Source organism: Palaemon carinicauda, chromosome 28, assembly GCF_036898095.1.
Source record: "Palaemon carinicauda isolate YSFRI2023 chromosome 28, ASM3689809v2, whole genome shotgun sequence".
In the NCBI taxonomy this organism is placed as follows: Eukaryota; Metazoa; Arthropoda; class Malacostraca; order Decapoda; family Palaemonidae; genus Palaemon; species Palaemon carinicauda.
This window is the reverse complement of record NC_090752.1, coordinates 37020875-37041009: the sequence shown is the minus strand read 5'-3', so window position 1 is coordinate 37041009 and position 20135 is coordinate 37020875. Positions and strand designations below refer to the sequence as shown.

At 41.4% G+C, this 20135-nt stretch overlaps 1 protein-coding gene across 1 annotated transcript in view; it reads right to left on the bottom strand.

Annotated features, from left to right (window-relative positions):
* The window catches only part of LOC137621508 (DNA mismatch repair protein Msh2-like), a 139465-nt gene that overhangs the window by 32460 nt on the left and 86870 nt on the right, over window positions 1-20135 (bottom strand). Inside the window, exons 9-14 of the mRNA XM_068351861.1 lie at window positions 13275-13422; window positions 9504-9609; window positions 7792-7906; window positions 7207-7352; window positions 6329-6500; window positions 4595-4816 (exon numbers count right to left, since the gene is read on the bottom strand). Coding sequence (XP_068207962.1) covers window positions 4595-4816; window positions 6329-6500; window positions 7207-7352; window positions 7792-7906; window positions 9504-9609; window positions 13275-13422 — 909 coding nt within the window. The remainder of the gene's footprint in view (window positions 1-4594; window positions 4817-6328; window positions 6501-7206; window positions 7353-7791; window positions 7907-9503; window positions 9610-13274; window positions 13423-20135) is intronic.

The window sequence follows — 20135 nt, the reverse complement described above, 5'->3', positions numbered from 1 at the left end:
TTGGACATCGAGGTTGCAAAGAGATCTATGGTTGGATGGCCCCAGGTGACCCAAAGTCTCTTGCATACATCTCTGTGGAGGGTCCAATATGTTGGAATTATTGTCCCTTCCTACTGAGACAAACTGCTAAGACATTCAAGTTGCCTTGGAAGAAATTTGTTACTAGTGAAAAGTCTAGACCTGTTGAACAGGAGAGGAGGTCACTAGCGAACTCGCACCATGTCAGAGAGTAGGTCCCTCCTTTCTAGGAGATGAACATCAAAGCAGGGAGTTGTCCGTGTTGACCTCCATTACTTTGTCTTGAAGGAGAGACCTGAAGCTTTTCCAGGTCAGACTTACTGCCAGAAGCTTCTTGCAGTTAAAATGCATTGTCCTTTGACGCGAGTTCCATAATCCCGTGCATTCCCTACCGCCTAAGGTCGCACCCCAGCCTACGTCCGATGCGTCTGAGAAGAGAACGTGGTTGGGAGTCTGAACAGTCAGGGGAAGACCCTATAAAAGGTTGATAAAGTCCTTTCCTCAGGTTAGACCAGACTTATCTTCCGGAAACCGGGATCGAGACCGCTTCTAGCGTCTTGTCCTTTTCCAGTGAAGAGCTAGATGAAACCGAAGAGGACGGAGGTGTAGTCTTCCAAGTGACACCAAATGCACCACGGATGACAGTGTCCTGACCAGACTCATCCACAGCCTGACAGGGCCGTATTCCTTCTTCAGCATCTTCTGGATGGATAGCAGGGCTGGGGATTGATCTTCTTGTTCAGCCATGTCCTCATCAGAGGGTTCCTCATCCGAAACTGATGAGGAAACGGCAACGGAGTGGGCAACGTCTGACTCGCTGAATCCGGTCGCACTAGTGGATGCGTGACGGAGCCGGACACAAGATCATGGTACTGCTGCACAGTCTGTGAACTGTCAACCATGGGGAAGCGAGGAAGTACAGCGACAACCCGAAACTGTCTAGACTGTCTGGGTAGTACAGACAACTCCTTATCGGGTTGCTGAGGTTGCCGCACTGCGTCACAACAAGTCACCTCTGCTGGTTGTTGAACGTCTTCCCAGTGACACACTGAACGTCCACAACCACCTCCGAGAGTAGCATAACATCAACGTGCGACTGGCAACCCACACTGGTCGCACCGGTGGAGGAACCATCTCAACTGGCGGACGTGAGTAGGATACCTCAGCGTCAACAGTGCGTACAACCAACCGGTAGGAAGGTCGTTGGCAAGAAGGGTCTTCTCCGTAAAAAATCCTCTATCAAGGACTAAGCTTGGACTGCATGTCTTGCAACAAAGCCCAAGGTCTATGGGAGCAGGTGTGGCAACAGACGGGGTTAGCGACTGAAGCGGAACCATTTACCCTCCCTGGAAGCATGTTATGCTTAAATAAAAGTCCATAGGAGGCTAAGCAGCTTAAGGCTCCTCTCCAAATGACAGTCTCCTCAAGGGAATATCAGAAGGAGGGAGAACAGCACTTTCTCATCTACAGGAACCAAATCCGAGAAAAGCTAGGTTCTCTCAGTGAGGGTTTCACTGGTGCAAAAGCAGCAGACCAGAAGGCAACGTTATGAAACTGCTTGACAGTCTGTGAACTGTCAAAAACTGAACTGTCAACCACAACAGGAGCGTGAGGACATACAGCACTGGTGTATAAGTAGCAGACCAGAAGGCAACGTCATGTAACTGTATGACAGTCTGTGAGTTGGCAACAACCAAAGTTGTGTGGGGAAGCCTCAACTCCTGACTGACTAGTTTGCTGCTGGCAAGTGGCGGTAACCACAGTGTGTTGCGGAGGCTGACACACCGTGTCAAAACACGGCAGCTTGTGGTAGCTCACACACGGCAACGGAGTGCTCTGTGTGTGGGAGTCATCATACATCTGGCAGGGTTGACTGTGCATGGGTGGAGGAGCTCTCACAACAAGAGTGTGAGAGCAGGAAGCCATGCCGGGCGCACAACCGTGGGAGGTGTAGGCCCACGGGTGCATCGTCAACCTTCTCCGCAGTCGGAGTGTGGGAGCTGGCAACAACAAAAGCAGAGTGCTGGTGCGTGGGAGGGGCTGCGGTGGGTTGAGGAGCATGCGGTATGGTATGCGGAGCATGCTGTAAGGTATGCGGCTCATGCTGCATGGTATGCGGAGCATGCTGTAAGGTATGCAGAGCATGCTGCATGGGCTGCGGAGAATGCCGCATAGTGCTGGAACCCGGCAGCTCTACAGAACCTTCCCACTGCTGATGCGGTAGCTCACGCATGTTAGCAGATGGTGCAGCAAGAACATGCGTCTGGCAGGGTGGACTGCGCATCGGTGGTGGAGCTCTCACAGGTGGAGGGTGGGAGCAGGCAGCCGCAGTATCTGCTGAGCGCACAACCTCGGCGGGTTGTAGGTTAACAGTTGCATTGTCAACCTTCCAGCACGATACTCCTGCATGAAGGAGCAAGCTGAGACTGAATAGTCTGCAGCATGGACCACTAGGGTCTATGAAAGACAACAACAAACGGAGCTACTGTCCGTTGTGACTGAGGGCCTAAAACAGCTGGTGCGGCAACAGACGGAGTTACTGCCTGTTGTGGTACCACCTTGCCTCTCTTGGGAGGTGTGCAGTTGTCGTACTGCAGCGAGTCCGAACTGACCCAGTGGCTACACCTAGGCCGTTGGACTTGCGCGGAAGGGACCGACTTGCACTTAAAAGCTGCAAGATTTGGTCCATGGTTTCTGCGAGAAACCTCTTCCGCAGACGAGGAATAAATGGGCTCTCTCGTCTTTGTGTGGGTGGGGTGATCACGTCGGCAACGTGTGTAGATACACCCGAAACCACGGAGGGAAACGTCTGTTCGTCGATCAAGGCCTGTGGAACCCATAAGTCCTTCGACATTACTTCTCCCCTGGGCTTGGGAGCTTGTAAGAGGTATCGGACTAGGTGAACAACTGGCACGAACAGACGAACCCTCGAACGCAACACTGTAACACTTTGCGCATATCACTTTATCACTTTTGATTTTCTGTTTGCACTTATTTCACTGAACTCGAAACTTTAAGTGGTTTGTACCTGAAACACGCAATCCTATCCTTCATTAAAAGGTAGTAATTGCGAAAACAGTATTACAATGTAACAGAAAAACATAATGAAAGATAAAGATTTCAGTGGCTGGAAAAGAGACTAAACACTAGATCAAATAAACTACGTTTAAAATCTCTCACCGCATAAAGCCTGGGAACAAGAATAAAACTCTAGAAACGTTTTACCTTCTTCCCCTATAGCGACTAGGGAGAAGAGCAAAAAACGAGAACAACGTTACCCGCTTGAACGAAACGTTTATCCTCCTCTCTCTCCCTCCGTCTCTATCTCTCTCTCTCTCTCTCTTGACTTAGAACCTGAGAGATGAACCCAATTATATATATCGTTAAAACATATTATTTGTTAAAGGAAAAAAACTGAAAGGTTTCCCAAATAAAAAGTTCCTTTATTAGAATTAAAACCATTTAAGCTAAGAAAGAATGAACGAAACGCTAGAATCGGTTTACTCTTACTGCAACGTGAAACCGTGAAATACTCTCTCTCTATCGTAACGATAGAGCGCAAGTTGAACGTTCTGAACGTCAACAACTGCGGAGACTAAACAAAACGTTAGTTCAACTTTGAAAACAGTACGAGACTATCAAAGAAATTCTTTCAAAAACATTAAAATTAAAATAGCATAAATTCTTAACAGGAAAAACGATATGACGGGCTCAATGTTAATTAACTTCGGTTCCAAGTAAGGACCGCCTACTATTAGGAAAGGTCGCATATAAACAAACATAAAAATTAATTTTTATAAGTTTATAATAAATGGAAAGTTAATCGAAGAGGCCTATAAATGGCGGAGAGATATAAAATAAATCTATAACTTTGTTAAGCAAAATAACCAAAAACCTAAACACACTTCCGTCTAAGGGAAGGGTGGGTCATAAAAAGTGAAAGAGAGTCTATACTCTCTTCGACACCAACACTTCCGTCTAAGGGAAGGGTGGGCCATTTAAAAGTGAAAGAGAGTCCATACTCTCTTCGTCACCATAAAAAAATCTATCCAAAACGAGTTCAAGTTTTGAAATGAAGATAAAACCCCTGCATAGCGAAAGCTCAAAACTGGAATAGTGTACTTCACCAAAAAGTTGTGAAAACAAATCCAGTTAGGGACGGCGTATTAGTAGGTCTTGCCGGAGGCACGACAGAGGAAAAATTGAGTTCTTGTTGACAAGAAGTACTTGAGTACCTGCTCACAGATGGCGCTGTTGTGTACACCCCCACCTGTATAGCGATCGCTGGCGTATCCCGACCGTAGATTTCTGTCGGGCAACAGAGTTGGCAGCTACATGATCATCGGGTAAGATTAATATTGAAAAATATTTATTTATGTAGAGCATATTTCAAAAGTGATTTTTCCAAACTATAACATACTCCCTAAAGTGGGATAGTTTGAAAAAATTATTTGTTAATGAACATGGAAAACATGTCTGGATACTAAGACTGGAAGATTTTTTTAATAGAAGAAAGGCAGTAAATGTTTAAACATAAAAATGGAAAAATTTTATGCACGTGAAAATGAGAAATTACCTTGGCTTAAAATGCTATCATTTGGAATGTAAGAAATCTCATCCTGAAGTTCTAGACATGGATGACGGATCCCTTTCAACTTTATCACACCAGATCCTTTGGGTAAAAGCTTCGGTCGCACATAAGGAATAGGTGCAGATACAGCAGCTGTAGCTAGAGCAAACACACAATCGAGTGTTGCTATGATCTGTCCAAAATGCTGAATAACTTCAACATATCCACCTGAAAATAAATGATAACTGGAGTTTTGAATCTAGTCAAAGGATAGTTTGCTGTTGTTACTTTTACCGAAGGAAAATTTACTCATGAATAAAGGTGGTTTCTAAACATCATGTTTTGAAAAGTTTAGATATTAGTGACATATATTATGAAAACCTAAAATACTAGTCCTGTAAGGATCTTTATGCATGAATATAAGCCAAATGTAACATTTAAATACAGTATTTTCAAACATTTTGTCGTGTGTTTATCATGAGTCCCTATTCAACTATTATGGTATCTAAATCTACAATGGTTTTCACTTACCACAACAAATGATTGAAAAACGATCTAAATGAGAAGGTTTACATTTAGGGGACTGCAGATTTTGTATACAAAAATAAAATTCACTTTATGCTGTTCTACCTGACCTTACGTCAGTTTCTGTTGTACAATAACAATAAAGTGCTGTACTGTACAGTACTGTACTTCATATAGAAGCTTATTAATGTAAGTATCTGGTTTTTATTTAATGAAAGCAGGTTGTAAGTTCTCTTTCAAGTTCAATAAATATATAGGGAACATATAAGTCACTCAACTGGGTGAAAATTTGACCTATGTCAAAAATAAACTCATGTCAGTTCTCTTGGAACCAATTAAAGACATACTACCCTAAAGAGTTATGGATCCTTTGACTGGCCAAACATTACTACTGTACATTGGATAATTCTCTCTGGTTACGGTTCATTTTCCTTTCGCCTACACATACACAGAATAGTCTGGCTTATTATTTACATATTCTCCTCTGTCCTCATACACCTGACAACACGAAGATAACCAAACAATTCTTTTTCTCTCAAGGGGTTAACTACAGCACTGTAATCGTTCTGTGGCCACTTTCCTCTTGGTAAGGGTAGAAGAGACTCTTTAGCAATGGTAAGCAACTCTTCTAGGAGAAGGACACTCCAAAAACAAACCATTGTTCTTTAGTCTTAGGTAGTCCCAAAGCCTCTGTACCATGGCCTTCCACTGCCTTGGGTTAGAATTCTCTTGCTTGAGGGTACATTCGGGCACACTATTCTATCTTATTTCTCTTCCTCTTGTTTGGTTAAAGTTTTTAGAGTTTAAATAGGAAATATTTATTTTAATACTGTTACTGTTCTGTTCTTCAAATATTTTATTTTTCCCTGTTTTCTTTCCTCACTGGGCTTATTTTCCCTGTTGGAGTCCCTGGGCTTATAGCATCCTGCTTTTCCAACTAGGGTTGTAGCCTAGCAAGTAATAATAATAATAATAATAATAGAACGGGGTATTACAGTAGGAGAGGTAAAGAGGAAAGAGAAGCAGGGAACAAATACAGTGTACTGCATAGCAGTTTTACTGAGATTACACAGTAAAGATCTAAACATGAAGACAGACCGCTGACTGTGTATGTTCCTTAAAATGCAAATTTTCAATTAAAATTAATTGAAAGTATACTATAAATATATATATAAAATGCTTTTAATTCTTGCAAAATGAAAAATAAAAACTTACCAGCAATACTTAATATCTCATCAACCACACTTTTCTGCTGGGAGGCATATTCTTCACGGCATGACATATGTTGGTCGTTCAAGTCTTGCATAGCACCGTTTCTAAACCTAACACCAGCTTTGTTTGTGTCTATCATTCTATAGTTTCTATTATTGCGCAAAACTTTTTCTTCCTGGAATGGTATAGAAATACGGAATGTAGATTCTTTTCAACTACCAACAGCACTATACAATGCTACATCATGTTAAAGACATTTTGAGTTGAAAGTACAGGACACAATAAGGAGTTGCTTAAAGGGTGACTAAGTGGCCTTTTAAAGTGTAATTTCATTTGGGTCTTAAGATTTGGGAACAATTAATGAATTAGCAAGAGGTGTATAACTGCATGCGTAAAAGCAGTAGCCTATACTGTAACGTAAAGAAAATCTCTTAATTGGTAAAATTATATAAATCTTGAACTTTAAATAAGATGGATTCCTATTTAAATACTGTATATACAATTTAACAGGGACAAAGAGTACTTCATCTATCATAATTACACTTTTAGAGAATGGCAGAGGTTGCACAAATAACCAGTTCATAAATACGGGATAAAAACAAAGGCAAGAAACAGTTGGATAATAAATAACAACACAAAAAGTAACCTAGTGTGGCCCAAACCAATGCAGAAAAAAACCTTCATAATGTAATGGAGGGCAAAATATAGGTGGTAATCTCCTAGGGTAAAACTTGAACATTATATATTCCCCTCAGGTCATCAACTTGTTTCTTTTGCCAGAGATCTATAAAAGTGCTTGTTCCATACCAGAAATCAAGAGATATGGTACAGTATTCACAATTTCAGAAGAATATACTTGATGAAATTGATTTTTTTTTTACCTTTAATGTGACTCTGAAGAAATATCCCAGTTGTGCATTTGATTCTAGCTTTATGGATTTGCCTGCTTCTAAGCCCAAGTCACTAGCAGCCTTTCTAAGCTGACTTTGAATATCGCCTTCTAACTGATCCATAGACTCTCGCAGTTCTGAAATGGTAGAAGTGTATAAACTACTGTATAAGAATCCTAATGAAAGTCATTGCAGCTTATTCCTTAACACTAATAATATAATCATCATACTTTTTCATAAAATTCTACTTGGCTAAATATATAAACAAGGACATCTTAACATTGGTATAAAATTTTGTGAATCAATTTCATAAAACATAATTCTTTTACATGCATATAAAACTATTAGATTTATTGTTAAAAGCATAATGGGGATAGGTATGCATAGAAATAAAATAAAACAAAAGAAAATGTATTATAAAAGAGTAAAGTAAAAAATACAACAAAGTACATACATAAAACTACTTCAAACATATTATTAAAATATTTAAGAAGATATTTATACATTTAGAAATTGTAACCGGTACAAATTATATAGCCATGAGGAGAAAACCAAAAGGAATAAGATTAGTCTTACCTCCAAGCTTTTCATCAAAATCAGGCTTGATAACATACTCGCCTAATTTGGCTTGCTCCATATCAACAGTGGTTTCAATCATCTCTTGGAACTTGGTAAGGTCTGATATTAATTCCTAAAATGTGGAAAATAAGAAATTTTAAATATAATTTGGGTTTTTTTCCTAGATATACTAACTGGAGTTCTTTAATATAGGGATATGTCTTCAGTAGTGTCAGAATGGCCATTGAATTGTTAACAAGATAGTAAGTTATCGACAGGTGGTGCGAGGGGGAAAGCCACCCACCTCCCTGTTACAGAATAGACACTTTTATCTTCAAAGCAATGACTTATAAGGGTGGTTGAGGTGATTAATTTTATTTAAAGGACTCAGATTTGTATGGCTTGAAAAAATACAAATTACCTTTAAATATTGTTGTTTTTAAAAGTATAGTATACAAAGCATTGTCCTTAAAAAGACGGAAACTTGCTCATTGCTGAAAGAAGTCCCCTAAAATCAAATTGGAAGATGTTCTTCTTCCTTGGACATGTCATCCTTTCTGAGGTAACTTCAAAAGCCTCCTAAATTTCCTCACAGGAACAAAATGCACAAAACCACATTCTTATTTTCAGTATGCTTCTGTTTACAAGCAAGCCCACTCAATGGCCTTTCAAGCACCACTGAAGACATATCCCTATTCTAAAGGACGAAAGGTTTGTATATGCATAGGAAGAAAGTATGAGGGACAAGGAAATCGTAAGTGCCTTACTTTTTCATACAGGAATGACAAGACATTATGATTTCCTAATTCTTATTATGTAAGAAAATACTAAAACTAACAATCAGTTCAATGCATAATACAAACATTCTAAAAGTTGGAAGATAACATTATCAAAAAATATTAAATGGCATGTTATTCAAATAACTTTCTCTTTCCACTAGATCAAGTTTAGACCTTCAAACACCATCAGCATCTACCTCTTTTTGGATTCTACTGCAGTAGTAGCATTACTTCACAAGTAAACATATGTTAATAATCATTATCATTAGTACCAATTATTGTACACCTTAAATAGCATGCTGTAGAAGGTGTTCAAGGTTCTTCAACTCCTCCAGTCCAAAGTGAATTGCTTTCTACCTTAAAATTTCCTCAATTCCTGAGTCTTTCCTTTTTCACTATCTAACTTCTTCACATATGCCTTGGTCAAACCATCTCTCATTTAGGAAAAATACTTTGGGAAAACCTTATGAAAATATAATTTGACTGTCTCTGATGGCTCAAGAAATAGAGGCTATATGACCCAATTCTTGGACCAGGGAGACCATTTAGTGCCAAATTGATTATCTAAGTGAGTCAACTCTCTTTAACTAATTTCTTTTAAAAATCTTCATAACTGCTATTTTGACTTCAATGTGCCACTTTCTATAACATAAAATTTCCTATTTCTAATAAAAAGGAAAAATATTGTAACATTCAAATGGTGTAAAAAGACAATAAGAAAAAAATATAAAACCCATAATTCTATTTTTTCTTCCGTTAGAAGTAAGAATGTCAGTGGTATGGTAAAATCCATTTAAACAAACTAATAATAATAATAACAGTAATATTCCTGAATAATTGTTACAAAAAAAATAACGATATTTTATATTTCCTTGAACAGAAATCCCGCCAAGATACAGCGATAAACAGTAAATTCAGGAATTCACCAAAAATAAGCCTGAATTTATTTACCTGGAGAGGGGTTGTAAATACAGCTGCTAAAGAAGTCACATGAGGACCTTCATATTTTGCAATAGCTTCACATAAATTTGGTAAACGTTGAACACAAAGATAAAACCTGGAAAAGATAAGGTATATTTATAGGATACAAATAAGTTTACAAGAAGAAATAAAAAAGTACTTACCTTAAAATACTGTAATTATATTTAAGTTACCCCTTAATTTGTTTCCAATTAAATAAAGAGAGACCTGCATTAAAATTACTGAAAATCATCATGAAACCACGAAAGCTCTTTAATTCTCACACTTTAAAAATTATGAAGTTGGAACCCTTTTTAGGGGAAAAGATTATTTCTAAGAAAGGTTTCATGATGAAGATGTGGATGAGAGTAACAAGAATCCTCTTGTATAGCTAAAGATTTTGCTGGTAATATTTCAGTAAAGATGCAGTTTGGCCAAGAATTAAGGCCAATTGATAATGATACAGATTACGGGATGAATTTCCATTAGGGTTATATTTTTCTGAGCTTATCATAACTACCCTTCATCAAGGTAGCATTTTACTGTAACTAACCACTATACACACACTGATCTTAGGCTTCCACCATTGCGTGTGCAAAACTAATGATCAAATAATCAAAATAAATAAAACAAAAAAAATATGGCTGAATTTCAAATAACACGGCTAAGCTGTAGGTTAGTCCCCACTCTGGCGCTTGGTGGCGGACTGAACATTTTTCCATATTTGTTGATATCTGGCTCAGTAATGTGGAGGTCTCTCAACAAGTGGTAGTCTTCAGTAAACACTATTGCTAAGCAGTTATTCATTAGTGTATAAATTGTAAACTGTTGTCAATGAACATGTCTGATACTAAGCACAATAGTAATGGTGATACCAATGGTGCTGCTAAGGAATGAAATGAAATAATCATGGATATGAAAATGCAAATAGAAAAAAGTGAAAAGATTGTAAACATAGCACATTTCTTTAATAAGAGTAGGCCCACCATCGGTGAGTGATAAATAAGAGCAAAGATAAAATAAGAGAATGTGTGAGGGGTTCTGTGACAATGCTTTGACCTATTATTTCCATAGAGAAAACTTCCACCAGTAACTTCTTGTCTCACCACCATAAGTTGGCCCCCTTATACCAGCTGTTCTACCTTTACCTTACAAGATTAGATAACTAACTAATTTTTTTTCATATCTAATTATGTTTACAAGTTCCCTTTAATCAGACTTTTACCTAATTTTAAAAAGATTGTGCATTAAATATTTTCTTTATTCTTGCATCAAATATACATACTGTACTGTATATTTCCGCAGATAAGAGGACCTTTAGATGAGACGAGATAAAAAATAGGGGCAAATTTCAATGAATTTAGGTCATATAGTATCTGTTGTATAACAAAGCAATCAGTGTGTAGGCTAGCCTTTACTTACCTTTAAAAATCCATAATAAATTAAATACAAGCAATTTTATATAATGTTTTTCCTAAAATCACAGCTATAAATGTAAACCATTGTTTTTGTTTACGTTTCGCAGCCAACAAGCGTATTTACACATCTTTATATAGGTTAGCTTTTCGAGTGGTAGGTAATGTATCTTACCAAGTATTGGTTATGTAACGATTATCTTATTTCTAACATTCTTTTTGTTACTTTCTTTTTAGAAATTTAAAATGAATTAAATAAATACGATTTTATATCATGTTTTTCCTAAACACACTGCCTAAGAAAGAAACCATTGTATTGTTTCACCGACAATCATAACGAACAAACGAACACACTTACACATCTGAGATAACTAATGATACAAATAGCTTCTAGTAAAGGCAAAGTAATTACAAATATTTTACCAATAATTTTGCTTGCTTTACGTTAACAAAAATAAACTACAGTACCGCTAATTAGAACATAATAATTTAACGGTTTTATGATTGTTCTAAACTTTAACAAACAATAACTGTACATTCAATTTCCAAAATTTTTTCCCAACTCTGTTGTAATTTGGTTTAATTTCTTATCAACTTGTATCCACATCAATCATGAAACCGCCAGTAAAAATAAGAAAGTATGAGGCTCGTTTTAAATTAAAAGTTATACAAGCAGTCAAAGAATCGAAGAAATGAATTGTGAGGGCACGAGAATGTTTGATGTGACAGAGAAGATGGTGAGAAAATAAGGCTAATTTGATTCATGATGGATTTTTAATGACAAATAAATATTACGCTAATGTAAATCTTATTATTACCGTCATTAACACTACCACTAAAATTATCGAAAGGTTAGAGATAGAGAAGGATAAAGGTTGATGAGAATTTTCTCAGCTGGACTCGCATAGATAAAAGTTGATTTATTTGTGGATATGGAACTTTTTCCTCAAGTAGGCTATTTATCACGAACTTATACTAATAATTATGTAAGGTTTGGTTACAATTATTATCAGTTATCGTACAAGGCCTATTCTCACCTACCAATAAACATCACTTGGAATTCAAGGTGTGATTTTCATATCAGTTGTATAAGATGACCCCATTTTTCAGGGGTGACTTTTAGGATTTGAGGATTGTCTTATACTGTAAGAGGAAATATATGGTATGTATGGTACAACAATGCTTAATTATGTCAGAAAAACTTTAAATGGTTTGTCATTAAAAGTAAGGGAAATAAAATGGGATGCAAATTAATCATGTTTCACTTAGTCCCTTTTAAAAGCATTTTTCATACTAGAAACAAAAAGCAATAGAAATTCTTGATATAACTATCATCAAAATTAATTAGAATGCTGTATGTAGTCTCACTAAATTTAGGGAATTTCACTGAATGAAAACTTGGAAAAGATAACTTTAAATTGCTGGTTGGTAAAATGTGAACTAAATTAATAAATAGATCACAGAATACTAATTCCAATGATATCCAACCAAAGGCATTCTTGCTACATTTACGGCCTAGTTAGCTAGCAATAGCAGGATCAGCTGACTGAAAATTTGAAGAATAAAACCTGAAATTACATAGCAAATGTGAAAAAATCAACAAATATATTATCGAATACCACTTTAATTTAATTAACATCTAGATGCAAGAATTCTGCTTACATTCGTAACCCTGGTTACTAACAATAGCAGGATCAGCTGATGAAAAAGTAGCGAGTTACGAGTTGTTTTTGGGTCCAAATGGTTAATAGTTGTCTAACCCAAATGAAGCTAGACTGGTGAAGTTTTTGATTTCAGAACGCACTCTCGGAATGCATGTGGTTATATACTGTACTTTTATTTCCAACCTAAGCCTTCCTTTTTTTACGATATGAACAGGAAAAGGTTTGAACTTTATGCACCTTAATTATGATCTAATTCATAATTCTTTGATAATGGTTTCATATTACATTTGTCCCTGTAGGATAATTATTGGTTTTATGAAGCCAAATTGTCCCCTTTATGAAGCCAAATTGTCCCCATTTATTTAAAAAATTTATGTGAAAAGACAGCCATATTTGTTCCTTGTAGGTAGCGTATCTGTATTTACATATATTATATTGAAAAATATGAAGACTTTCCGTGACGATACCTACTACTATAAATGCAGGTACAAATTACATTTTTCTTCAATTAAAATGATTGAGATGAATATAGAGGAATAACAACAAAATAAAAAAAAGCAAGAGGAATTTCATGAACACAAAAACGTTCTTAATTAACTAGGCAACATCAAGTACAAACTTCATCTATCAATACTGATGTCTGGTAGCCTTACAAAAACTATGACATCTATGCTGAAACCTACCTATAGCAATCCTGGAGTGTTGCTGCTTTGCGGGTCAATTTTCGTGCTAATCGATGAAGATCAGGAATACTTTTCAAGTGTTCTTCTCCAAGGCTATGACGCAAATCTACAGATGATACTAGAGCTTCAACTAGGTCTTGACGTTCTTCTGTAAAAGGTAAGATACACTTTATTAGAATGCTAATTTTATTAAAATGTTATTTTCATTAGTAAAATAAATTTTTGAATATACTTACCCGATGATCATGTAGCTGTCAACTCCGTTGCCCGACAGAAATCTACGGTCGGGATACGCCAGCGATCGCTATACAGGTGGGGGTGTACACAACAGCGCCATCTGTGAGTAGGTACTCAAGTACTTCTTGTCAACAAGAACTCAATTTTCTCCTCGGTCCACTGGTTCTCTATGGGGAGGAAGGGCGGGTCCTTAAATTCATGATCATCGGGTAAGTATATTCAAAAATTTATTTTACTAATGAAAATAACATTTTTCAATATTAATCTTACCCAATGATCATGTAGCTGATTCACACCCAGGGTGGTGGGTGGAGACCAGCATACATGTTAACAAAGAAGCTAAGTATCCCGTATTTCATTTTAGCAGTTATTCAAAATAACAAACATAAAATAAATAAGTACCTGGTAAGGAAGTCGACTTGAACTATTACTCTGCCTTTTTTAAGTACGTCTTCCTTACTGAGCCTAGCGGTCCTCTTAGGATGCTGAACGACTCCTAGGTGCTGAAGTATAAAGGGCTGCAACCCATACTAAAGGACCTCATCACAACCTCTAACCTAGGCGCTTCTCAAGAAAGAATTTGACCACCCGCCAAATCAACCAGGATGCGGAAGGCTTCTTAGCCTTCCGTACAACCCAAAAACAACAATAAAAAGTATTCAAGAGAAAGATTAAAAAGGTTATGGGATTATGGGAATGTAGTGGCTGAGCCCTCACCTACTACTGCACTCGCTGCTACGAATGGTCCCAGGGTGTAGCAGTTCTCGTAAAGAGACTGGACATCTTTGAGATAGAATGATGCGAACACTGACTTGCTTCTCCAATAGGTTGCATCCATAACACTCTGCAGAGAACGGTTCTGTTTGAAGGCCACTGAAGTAGCGACAGCTCTAACTTCATGTGTCCTTACCTTCAGCAAAGCAAGGTCTTCTTCCTTCAGATGAGAATGTGCCTCTCTAATCAGAAGCCTGATGTAGTAAGAAACTGCGTTCTTAGACATCGGAAGAGAAGGCTTCTTGATAGAACACCATAAAGCTTCTGACTGTCCTCGTAATGGCTTTGACCGTCTTAAATAGTACTTAAGAGCTCTTACTGGGCAAAGTACTCTCTCTAGTTCGTTCCCCACCAAGTTGGACAGGCTTGGGATCTCGAACGACTTAGGCCAAGGACGGGAAGGAAGCTCGTTTTTAGCCAAAAAACCGAGCTGCAAGGAACATGTAGCCGTTTCAGATGTAAAACCTATGTTCCTGCAGAAGGCGTGGATCTCACTGACTCTTTTAGCTGTTGCTAAGCAGACGAGGAAAAGAGTTTTTAATGTGAGGTCCTTAAAAGAGGCTGATTGGAGCGGTTCAAATCTTGATGACATTAGGAACCTTAAAACCACGTCTAGGTTCCAGCCTGGTGTGGACAACCGACATTCCTTTGAGGTCTCAAAAGACCTAAGGAGGTCCTGTAAATCTTTGTTGGTGGAAAGATCCAAGCCTCTGTGGCGGAAGACCGCTGCCAACATACTCCTGTAACCCTTGATCGTAGGAGCTGAAAGGGATCTTACGTTCCTTAGATGTAACAGGAAGTCAGCAATCTGGGTTACAGTGGTACTGGTTGAGGAAACTGCATTCGCCTTGCACCAGCTTCGGAAGACTTCCCATTTAGACTGATAGACTCTGAGAGTGGATGTCCTCCTTGCTCTGGCAATCGCTCTGGCTGCCTCCTTCGAAAAGCCTCTAGCTCTTGAGTGTCTTTCGATAGTCTGAAGGCAGTCAGACGAAGAGCGTGGAGGTTTGGGTGTACCTTCTTTACGTGAGGTTGACGCAGAAGGTCCACTCTTAGAGGAAGAGTCCTGGGAACGTCCACTAGCCATTGCAGTACCTCGGTGAACCATTCTCTCGCGGGCCAGAGGGGAGCAACCAACATCAACCGTGTCCCTTCGTGCGAGGCGAACTTCTGAAGTACCCTGTTGACAATCTTGAACGGCGGGAACGCATACAGGTCGAGATGGGACCAATCCAGCAGAAAGGCATCCACGTGAACTGGTGCTGGGTCTGGAATCGGAGAACAATACATCGGGAGCCTCTTGGTCATCGAGGTAGCGAATAGATCTATGGTGGGCTGACCCCAAAGGGCCCATAGTCTGCTGCAAACATTCTTGTGAAGGGTCCACTCTGTGGGGATGACCTGACCCTTCCGGCTGAGGCGATCTGCCATGACATTCATATCGCCCTGAATGAACCTCGTTACCAGCGAAAGCTTTCGATCTTTTGACCAAATGAGGAGGTCCCTTGCGATCTCGAACAACTTCCTCGAATGAGTCCCTCCTTGCTTGGAGATGTAAGCCAAGGCTGTGGTGCTGTCGGAGTTCACCTCCACCACCTTGTTTAGCTGGAGGGACTTGAAGTTTATCAAGGCCAGATGAACTGCCAACAACTCCTTGCAATTGATGTGAAGTGTCCTTTGTTCCTGATTCCACGTGCCCGAGCATTCCTGTCCGTCCAGTGTCGCACCCCAGCCCGTGTCCGATGCGTCCGAGAAGAGACGGTGGTCGGGGGTCTGAACAGCTAATGGCAGACCTTCCTTGAGAAGAATGCTGTTCTTCCACCACGTTAGCATAGACCTCATCCCTTCGGAAACAGGCACTGAGACCGCCTCTAGCGTCATGTCCTTTCTCCAGTGAGCAGCTAGATGATACTGAAGGGGGCGGAGGTGGAGTCTCCCTAACTCGATGAACTGGGCCAGCGATGATAGTGTCCCTGTTAGACTCATCCACTGCCTGACCGAACATCGGTTCCTTCTCAGCATGCTCTGGATGCATTCTAGGGCTTGATTGATCCTTGGGGCCGACGGAAAAGCCCGAAAAGCTCGACTCTGAATCTCCATACCTAGATAGACAATGGTCTGGGATGGGACGAGCTGGGACTTCTCTATATTGACCAGGAGGCCCAATTCTTTGGTCAGATCCATAGTCCATCTGAGATTCTCCAGACAGCGACGACTTGTTGGAGCTCTTAAAAGCCAGTCGTCCAAATAGAGGGAGGCTCTGATGTCTGCCAAGTGAAGGAATTTGGCAATATTCCTCATCAGTCTGGTAAACACAAGAGGTGCCGTGCTTAGGCCAAAGCACAGGGCTTGGAACTGGTACACAACCTTTCCAAAGACGAACCTTAGGAAAGGTTGGGAGTCTGGATGGATGGGGACGTGAAAGTACGCGTCTTTCAGGTCTAACGAGACCATCCAGTCCTCCTTCCTGACCGCTGCTAGGACCGACTTCGTCGTCTCCATCGTGAACGTCTGCTTGGTGACAAAAGCATTGAGAGCACTGACGTCCAGCACCGGTCTCCAACCTCCTGTCTTCTTCGCTACCAGGAAGAGACGGTTGAAGAAGCCCGGGGATTGATGATCCCGGACTATGACCACCGCTTCCTTTTGTAGCAAGAGCGACACCTCTTGTTGCAACGCTAGCCTCTTGTCCTTCTCCTTGTAGTTGGGAGAGAGGTTGATGGGAGATGTAGCTAGAGGGGGACTGCGGCAGAACGGAATTCTGTACCCCTCTCTTAGCCACTTCACAGACTGAGCGTCTGCACCTCTGCTCTCCCAAGCTTGCCAGAAGGTCTTGAGTCTGGCTCCCACTGCTGTCTGGAGAGGAAGGCAGTCAGAACTTGCCTTTTGCGGACTTGGAACCCTTCTTGGATTTGCCACGGTGACTGTCGGCACGGGTACCTCCTCTGCTGGAGGTTCTGCCACGAAAGGGCGGGATGAACCTAGTAGCAGGTGTGTCTACTGCTGCAGGGCGGAAGGGTCTAGGCACGGAAGGTAAGGTTTTAGCCTTACGTGCGGAAGAAGCCATAAGATCATGGGTATCCTTCTGGATAAGGGAGGCAGCCATCCCCTTAATCAGCTCCTCCGGAAACAGACACTTGGAGAGCGGAGCAAACAACAACTCTGACTTCTGGCAAGGAGTGATACCAGCCGATAAGAAGGAGCAAAGATGTTCTCTCTTCTTAAGCACTCCCGACACGTACGAAGCCGCAAGCTCACCAGACCCATCCCGAATGGCTTTGTCCATGCTAGACATGATCAGCATGGCAGAGTCCTTATCCGAAGGGGAAGTCTTTCTGCTTAAGGCTCCCAAACACCAATCGAGAAAGTTGAAGATCTCGAAGGCACGAAAGACTCCCTTCAACAGATGATCCAAGTCAGAAAAGGACCAGCAGATCTTCGATCGTCTCATAGCCAGCCTGCGGGGAGAGTCAACCAGACTTGAGAAGTCGCCCTGGGCAGAGGCAGGAACTCCCAAGCCGGGTTCCTCTCCCGTGGCATACCAGACGCTCGACTTGGAAGCAAGCTTGGTAGGAGGAAAGATGAAAGCAGTCTTTCCCAGTTGCTTCTTGGACTGCAACCACTCTCCCATAACCCTCAAAGCTCTCTTGGATGAGCGTGCGAGAACAAGCTTGGTGAAGGCAGGAGCAGCAGACTGCATGCCCAGAGCAAACTCGGAGGGAGGAGAGCGAGGGGTTGCAGACACAAACTGTTCAGGATACAAGTCCCTGAACAAGGCAAGGACTTTACGAAAGTCTAAGGAGGGAGGCGTAGACTTGGGCCCTTCAAAGTCGGAGTGCGGTTCATCCAAATGTGCAGCTTCGTCATCTGATACTCCATCATCCGAAAGCTGAGTAGGAGGTGGCAAAGGCAGAGCAGAAAGCTGAACGGCTGAATCTGGCAGTACGGGTGCATGCGTAGCTGCTGCGGATCCAACATCAAGCCGCTGCTGGTCAGTCTGCGAGCTGGCAACAACAAAAGCAGAGTGCTGGTGCGTGGGAAGGGTTGCGGTGGGTTGCGGAGCATGCTGTATGGTATGCGGAGCATGCCGCATGGGTTGCGGAGCATGCCGCATGGGTTGCGGAGCATGCCGCATGGGTTGCGGAGCATGCCGCATAGAGTCAGAACCCGGCAGCTCTACAGCACCTTCCCACTGTTGATGCGGTAGCTCACGCATGTCAACGGATGGTGCGACAAGAACATGCGTCTGGCAGAGTGGACTGCGCATCGGTGGTGGAGCTCTCACAGGTGGAGTGTGGGAGCAGGCAGCCGCAGTATCTGCTGAGCGCACAACCTCGGCGGGTTGTAGGTTAACAGGTGCAGTGTCAACCTTCTCAGCATGATACTCCTGCATGAACGCCGCAAGCTGAGACTGCATAGTCTGCAGCATGGACCACTTAGGGTCTACCGTGGTTGGAGCAGCAACAGACGGAGCAGTAGCCTGTTGTGGAACCACCCTACCTCTCTTGGGAGGTGTGCAGTCATCGGAAGACTGCGGCGAGTCCGAACTGACCCAGTGGCTACACCTGGGCCGTTGGACTCGCTCGGAAGGGACCTTACGTTTGAGCGGTCGTGAAACCTTGGTCCATCGTTTCCTCCTGGAAACTTCTTCCACAGACGAGGAATGTAAGGGCTCATTCGTCTGTTTGTGGATGGGACGATCTTTGACAGATACGTCCGCAACCACTGAGGATACATCCGTGCGCTGATCAAGGCCTGCCGAACCCTTTGGTCCTTCGACATTGCTTCTCCCCTGGGCTTGGGAGCTTGCAAGAGGTCCCGGACTGGGAGGACGACTGGCACGCACAGATGTACCCTCATGCGCAACACTGACACTGACACTTTTCACATCACTAGCACTGATAACACTTCCCACTGCACTTTTCGCTTTCAGCTCTTTGACATCTGCCAAAAGCTGATTACGGTCATTAGCCAATGACTCCACTCTGTCACCGAGAGCCTGAATGGCACGCATCATATCCGCCATGGATGGCTGAGCACTAGTAGCAGGTTCGGGAGTCACCACTACAGGGGAAGGAAAAGGTTGAGGGGCATGGGGAGAGGAAAAATCCACAGAGCGAGAAGAACTCCTCCTGATTCTCTCCTTCTCTAACCTACGTGCATTTTTAAGGAATTCGTTAAAATCGAATTCCGAAAGCCCAGCACATTCCCCACATCGATCTTCCAATTGACAGGATTTACCCCTACAATTGGAACAAACGGTGTGAGGATCTATAGAGGCCTTCGGAAGACGCCTAGCACAAGCCCTAACGCTACACTGCCTGTACTTAGGGACTTGAGACTGGTCAGACATCTTGAATTGTAGAAGTAGTCAAGGGGGTATTCCAAAATCTAGCAAAGTTCGGTAACAATTAATCCAAATTAATTCCAAAAGCTTGCTAAGCTAATGATAAAGCTTCCTGAATAGCGAAGGCTAAACTCTAGAGTGAATACATCACCAAATCGTGAACAACAACTCCAGAATCAACAGCGTATCCAAGTAGGTCTTGCCGGAGGCACGACAGAGGAAAAATTGAGTTCTTGTTGACAAGAAGTACTTGAGTACCTACTCACAGATGGCGCTGTTGTGTACACCCCCACCTGTATAGCGATCGCTGGCGTATCCCGACCGTAGATTTCTGTCGGGCAACGGAGTTGACAGCTACATGATCATCAGGTAAGATTAATATTGAAAAAAAAGAAATAAAGGAATTGGTTACTGAAAAATAAGGACTGATATTAAAATTCTACAATTATTGACATTATCAATAACAGTGTGATCAGAATATTTCCCTTTTATTTATTTACATA